The sequence below is a fragment of the Catharus ustulatus genome, chromosome 5 (genome assembly GCF_009819885.2).
Source record: "Catharus ustulatus isolate bCatUst1 chromosome 5, bCatUst1.pri.v2, whole genome shotgun sequence".
Classification (NCBI taxonomy): Eukaryota; Metazoa; Chordata; class Aves; order Passeriformes; family Turdidae; genus Catharus; species Catharus ustulatus.
The window spans coordinates 29,967,176-29,974,321 of record NC_046225.1 but is presented as its reverse complement, the minus strand read 5'-3'; the positions used below and the strand labels follow the sequence as shown (position 1 = coordinate 29,974,321).

Genomic DNA, 7,146 nt, shown 5'->3' with positions numbered 1-7,146 from the left:
CGTGATCTCAGGTAATTTCAAACTTAGAGTAAATGAGTTCACCGGGGGTCATTAAAAATGGAAATAATAAGGTCTAAATAAAACCTTGTTTCAAATCAAAGTTTAATCCAGGAAAACGTGTGGGTTTTCTGCTTATTTCCTGTAGACTGGAAACAAACAAGCAAACAACTCAGGTAAAAAGAATGAGCATGTTTCTGTCAGAAGTGTCTCATCCTCCACCACAGAGGTTATTGTCTCTAGTCTAAACAGTCTGCTCAGATATGGGTCTTTGCTTCCACATAGCTTAGCTAGCTGCATCCATGGAAAGTAGTGTACTAGAAATTTATGGAGCAGGCAAATTTTCTTCTGGTTGTGCTGAAATCCACCTGAGGGGATATCAATGACTCCAAAAAATGAGAAGCTGTGGAAAGAAAAAAAAAAAAAAAAAAAAAGAGAGAGAGAAACAAACCACAAACTTGTCCATTTTGGTGAACAGCCTGACCATTCAGGAACAAACCTGTTGGCAGATTTCCTTCCACTCAAGAGGAGTTTGGGGACAGAAGCTTGTAGAACCAGCAATAGGAGCTGGAAGGGACATTCCTGGCAAGTGACAAAGGCTACAGCCTCTGGCACTTGGCACAATATGCTTAAAATGGGCACCATAAGCCATCAGTGGGGCTCAGTCCTATGGAAGGCAACTGAGGCCAGCAGCTTACATGTGCTCTGCTTAAATGGCAAGAATATGTGGCGATGTAAGAAATAAACCATTTTTAAGTCTTACCACAAGTGATACTAGACATTCGGGATTTTTATTTTCCAGGTATCAAACAACTTCAGGAGAGAAGCTGGCCTACAGGAAGATTACATTCATCAGCTTGGCCCACTGGAAGGAATCTTGAGACCTCCTCTGAAAGAGCCAGCACTGATTTCATAATGTGACAGCAGCCTGTCTGGGGTAGTACTGCAGCCATTTCAGCATGGCAGACCTGTGCCTTCCTGGTGAGAGCGCTGCAGGTCCCATCTCTTTCCTATTCCACAAGCAATGAGTCACATCTCTGGGAAGCCCAGTAGGGAAACTGGATGTACAGGGATCCTGCAATTTACAGAAGTCATCACGGCTGAGGCTAGCTCCCCAAAAAACATGCCCATAAGGAGAAATATTCAGTAGCTGATTAATGAATGTGGTTCACCACAAAATGATACTACACAGGCCTACTCTTTTCAATAACAACCCCATAAATAATAGTACTAAAAATCCAAGAATTATACAAAGCACACGTAAGCTGAGTTGTGATCCCAGTGCCTTGCCTGTTGTCTTCCCCTTGGTGTTAAATCAACACCAGCACAATTCTTTAAGGGAGTTTCTAGGTGAAGACAGGAGTAAAAGGAAAGGGATGTGCCCATGCTGCAGGGAGCCAGGTCCGCGCTTTTAGCCTCAGAAAAACGTGCTAGTATGTCGAAAGCACTTGGATTCTTCCACTCGGGGAAATCCCCACCGGCAGTCGGAGGCCATCCAGGGGCTGTAGGACCCGGGTCCACTGCAGCCCCCGCTGCTGGCAGGGGAGAGCCAGGGGCAGGAGGGGCTGGGGGGCAGCAGGAGGGTCCCGCCTGGCAGCTTTCAGGGCTGGACGCTGCCGAGCCGGAGGGGGCCGGGAGTGTCGGCAGTCCCCAGTTGCTGCCTGCAGCTCCAGGCCGGACTGAACCATGCCAGCACCGCAGAGAGGGGTCGGAGGTGCCAGACACCCTCCGGGAGATGAGGGAGCCGCAAGCCTCGCCCTTTGCCTGGAAACTGGCCCGGCCGCATCTCCTGTTCGCTGGCAGAGAAAACTTCAAACGTAAGCAGGGAGTGCCGGCGGGAGCGGGGGCAGCTCCGCAGCAGCTGAGCCAGAGGCAAAGCTCACCTCCAGCTCCCCGCGGCCCGGGGCGGCCCCGCGCCCCCTGCCCAGCACAGGAGCTTCTTGGTGTTCTTTGCTCGCCGGGATCTTTCCCTCCTTCTCTGTGCTCGCACGGTAATGTTCCTTGCAAGGATTTCCTGCCAAAAGACAATCCCTCTGAGCAAAAGCAGACCGAGAAAGTAGTGACCAATCCTTTCTGGATGGCTGTCACCAGGCTCCTCCCAGTCCCCGCTCCCCCTACTATTTGCATACAAAAAATCTAGAAAACTCCAGTTTTCTCCAGCATCTCGCTCAAACTCTCCGTTCCCTCCTGGCAGCTGGAGTCCGGTCTAGGAGACACTGCCTGTAGCTGAGATAGCGTCGCGCCGCCCGCCCCGTCACCCCGGCCCCCCGAGCCTTTCACCAGCCCCCCCTCCACTTCCTCCGTGCCCCAAAATGCAGCGCCGCCTCTGCACCCTGCTCCTACTGGCGTCCCAGTGCATGGGCTCGGCCGCCGGGCTCTTCCCCTTTGGGGAGCCCGACTTCTCTTACAAGCGCTCCAACTGCAAGCCCATCCCCGCCCCGATGCTGCTGTGCCGGGGCATCGAGTACCAAAGCATGCGGCTACCCAACCTGCTGGGGCATGAGACGGTGCAGGAGGTGCTGGAGCAAGCGTCCACCTGGATCCCGCTGGTGCAGAAGCAGTGCCACCCCGACACCAGGAAGTTCCTCTGCTCCCTCTTTGCTCCCGTCTGCATCGACGACCTGGACGAGATCATCCAGCCCTGCTACTCGCTCTGCGAGGAGGTGAAGGAAAGCTGCGCCCCGGTCATGTCCGCTTTCGGCTTCCCCTGGCCCGACATGCTGGACTGCAGCCGCTTCCCCAAGGATAACGACCTCTGCATCCCGCTGGCCAGCAGCGACCACATCCTCCCCGTCACCAGGGAAGGTAAGAGGGAGCGGCCGGGTCGCCCCCGGCCCGACAGCATCTGCCCCCGATGAGGCTCCGCGACAGCGGAGTCCATCCGCAGCTTTCGCGGGGAGCGAAGGCGTTACAGCATGCCCGGTGCTCCGGGAGGGGGGGACCGGGGAGGTGGCCGCAGACCACAGGGAGGCAGGCTCAGGGAGGCTTTTCCAAGGAGGCCGGGGAAATCGCAGGTACCGTCGGGGAGCTGTCACCGGCCTGCATCCATCTCCATCCTCAAAGAAAAGTCTGGGATTCGGTGCTGGAAGTGCGTGGCATCCAGAGGGCTTGATCGCCTTGTACATGAGTCGTCGCTGTAGCGCAGAGCTAGGGTGCTCTGTGTCGTGTTCCAACCTCCCTCCCCACTCTCCTTGTACTTTTTTATCCCTTTTTACTCATTAAAACAAAAACTTTTGGTTGAGGCGTGGCCTTATAAGCCCACCGTGCCCCCTGTAGCAGGTCTGCAGCACGATAAGGTGCCACGAAGCGCTCAGGCAGCTCCGGGGCTGGGTGGAGAAGGAGCAGGCTCTGGGGTGAAGGGTTGGAAAGCTGGCATTTCCCAAAGGGTTCCCACTCCATCTGCTGTTCCTTTCTCGCCGAGTCTGATGGGGACTGCTGCTTGCATTTCCAGCACCCAAGGTCTGTGATGCCTGCAAAAACAAAAATGAAGATGATAATGACATTGTGGAAAACCTCTGCAAAAACGACTTTGGTAAGTGGAAGCAGAGTTTCTTGCTTGAAACTTGAGAGTCGAGGATCAGATACAGCTCCCAGTGGAGTCAGTAAGAGATGTGCCTGAATAAAGGCAGGGCTTGGACCATTGGATCATGAAACACAAAATTCCACCTCAGAGTAAAAACTAGCCCTCTTTATCAGTCTTTTCTGTTTACTGTTTTGAAGTAGTGCTCTTTTCTGTTTGTTATTGGCAAACCCAACAGAAAGTAAAATGGAAAAAAAAAATTTAAAAAGAGAATCTTAGAATCCAGACTGTTGCCTGGGGAGAAGTAGAGTAAAGCTTCATTTAGATGTCTGAGATAGAGCTGCATGACCAATCTCAGTGTATCATAAGAAAGACTCTTTCCACAGATTAATAATGAAGCTCTATATATCATTTGACAGAGAAGGTAATGCACGGACAATTGGGGATATAAACTTAATGGGAAGATCTGGGGTTAGAAGAGGACAAGAAAGCCCCTTAAACACAGACAACTGGAGGACACATTATCCACACATTAGCATCTCAGGAGCAAAAGGGAATAAGGAAGAGAATCCTTTTACAATAGGTCAGTGTTTAATATCTGGAAACAGATTTGTAGTATAAGTATCTACAACAATTCAAAAGCCTTTCTTTAAAAAAAGAAAACAAAACCCCACCCAAAACCTGAAACCATGATTGCAGTACATAATTGCTAAAACAATCAATAGTTTTGGCCTGGCAAATTGCACTCAGATAAATCCTCCGAAAGCTAAATATGCCCCACAGCGTCTTACAGAGCCCTGTATCCCCCTCCTAGCTATTTTACCAAATCGAATGCAGCTGTTGGACCAATTTGCCCTCCATGGGATCTTTTCTTTCAAAAAAACAATGCATGTGAAATATCATTTCCTTACAGGTTTGCCTAAAATCCTCTCCAGCCTAATAAATTAAGTGTAGAAATTTTGAGCTGCAGCAGAGATCAGGTTTCAGATTAGGTCAAGGTACTTGCTTCCCCACCTCCCCTTCAAACACTACTTCCAGGAAAGCTGTCCTCTCCTAGCAAAAAAAAAAAAAAAAAAAAAAAAAAAAAGTGCTCTGCTTAGTGTAGCAAACATGCCCTCTCTCTATTGCAAACAGGAGAAAAGCTGGAAAAAATATTAATTTAGAGAGGAGGGGAAAAGAGGGGGAGGGGAAGGAGGGGAAAAGAAATCCAACAAACCTCAACCCTAAGGTTGATTCAAACTGAAATGACTTGCATGCCCTTTGTGGCTTTAGAAATGGAGCCACCTGCTGCCTCTTCTGTCAGCCCTGACAGTTTAATTAGCAATAGAGCACCTCCCTCCCCAGGTCCTCTTTATGTGCCCTAATGGGAAAGAAACCTCTCAATCTCTCTCCCTGTCCCCACTTCCCCCTCCCCTCACTCTATTAGCCTTGAAGATAAAAGTGAAGGAGATTGCCTACATCAATGGGGATACCAAGATCACCCCTGAAACAAAGAGCAAAACGATCTACAAGCTGAATGGGCTAACAGAAAGAGATTTGAGGAAGATAGTGCTCTGGCTTAAAGGTGGCCTCCAGTGTACCTGCGATGAGATGAATGACATCAACGTCCCCTACTTGGTGATGGGACAGAAGCAAGCTGGGGAACTCGTGATCACTTCGCTGAAGCGGTGGCAGAAAGGGCATCGGGCTTTCAAGCGGTTCTCCCGCAGTATCCGTAAACTGCAGTGTTAGTGGCTTTGTGTCTGGCCGTGCTCCAGCAGCTGCCCCTGTCCCAAGCTCTCTGGGCCTCCCACACCTTCCTGCTTTGGCCCATGTGAGCCTCGAGATGCCGTGGGCACAAGACACAGTGACCGCTGTCTGAGAGGGGAAGAACTCCTCCATGTTTGTACATAGGTTAAAATGTAATAAAAAAAAATGAAAGACTATTTTTGGGAAGTATTAAAGTATCTCACTTAAAACTTGGGGTTTTCTAATGGTTGCAAATGTGACTTTGGTCTGAGGTCTTTCCCTCTTTATTTCAGTAATGCTGGTTCATTTATATTGCTGCTTCTCTGTATGCGTGCATGTTTGTTGCGCCACAGCAAGAGTCACAAAGAAAGCCAAGCGTATAGCTGGCCTGTCACTGCGTGCATGGCACTTCCGCTGAGGTGACACAGCTTCCCATCTGTCTTAGCGCTATAAAGGTCACTCTTGCATGTGACACATAGGCACCAGTAAGAGTATATTAACTATTCTCACATTTTATTTTCCACAAGTCTGAGCCCTTCTCTCTCAGAAAAAAAAAATAAGAACAAGTTTTGGAACTGGTTGATCTGAATGCAACTTTCTTTTTTAAAAATAATTTTGCAAATTAAACCATCTGTAGCCTAACTGTAATATATCTAGTGGTTAATCTGAAAGAGTTGTAAAATATTGCTTTAATTAACCTTGTAAATACTCCAGATTAATGTTATATTCTTGTATATAAACTTTACATCATAGTTTACTCATTGTCTCTGTATTCACTTTAATCCATTTTGGGAGAACTGTGAGAAACATGTTCAACTGGACTTTGTCATGGCAAAGCAGAATTTGCCATTCCACCCGAGGTGGCCAGTAGAAAAGCACAAGGAAGCCTCTAGTGCTGCAATCAGAAAATTTGTAGTGGACCTCATTTCCTCAAAAATGAGTCCACAAGGCACAGGACTGAGGTTCAGTCAGCTGATTTTAATATGTGTCCCTTGAGCTCCTGGAGATGAGGCTTCTTTTCTGTGGCTCTTTTGTCAACTGCCTGCATTTTCTCATCTTCTCAGAGGACTTTCCTGACATGGAATTGCAATGAGACCACTGTCTTAAAAATTACGTCAATCTTTCCCTTTCTTGAAAAAGACATATTAAGGAAAAAAATGTCATTTGCCACTTGCAATTCAGAATAATGATAGAGCAAGGCATTTTTATGCGTGTATGTACACTCACTATTCTTATTGAGAAAGAAAATAAAATCTACCTAATAGTGTAACTAAATGAATGTTTTTCACAATTTTCTTACAAATGTTTTCAGATGAAGAGTATTACCTGAATTTTATTGTACTTACTCTGAAAAGCAGTCTTGCTTCCCAGTGTCATTACACATAGAAAATTCTTCTTAGCTTCACTGACAGGATGAGCAGTCCCACATTCCCAAGAACAACATTTTAGGTTAACTCTTCACTGACATAATACAAATCCAACACTAGAATTTTCTGTAAAGTATATAAAAAAAAAAAAAACAAACACATTGTTTTCATAAATTTAGCATTACTTTTCATCATCGGGATCAAAAGATGAAAAGTAAAGATCCAACATGGACATTGTTTTGGAAAAATTAGTTATTGGCCCTCTCCCACAGTCTTAATGTATTCACTACACCTGGTACTAACAGTGGTATGATGCCAATCATGCAAGAAAAGATAAATCCTCACAAATATCCTCAAAAGTACAAGAATTTAAAAAAAGTTAAAAGGGGAACAAAATCACCAAACAAAATCTAACTGGCTCTTAATTATTTTGTGAAATTGTATCTGTATTTAAAGGCCAATACCTTGCCGAAATATCATTAAAACCTTTATTCTAAATGAACCTGACTTATCAAGAGACAGATTTGACTCTTT

At 46.8% G+C, this 7,146-nt stretch overlaps 1 protein-coding gene across 1 annotated transcript; it reads left to right on the top strand.

The window, feature by feature from the left end:
* The first annotated feature begins 2,039 nt into the window (after positions 1-2,039).
* On the top strand, positions 2,040-6,520 carry SFRP2 (secreted frizzled related protein 2). Its single transcript, XM_033061080.2, has 3 exons — positions 2,040-2,802; positions 3,449-3,529; positions 4,944-6,520. The coding sequence occupies exons 1-3, from the start codon at positions 2,310-2,312 to the stop codon at positions 5,246-5,248; spliced, it is 879 nt and encodes a 292-aa protein (XP_032916971.1). The 5' UTR covers positions 2,040-2,309; the 3' UTR covers positions 5,249-6,520.
* Positions 6,521-7,146: the final 626 nt, after the last annotated feature.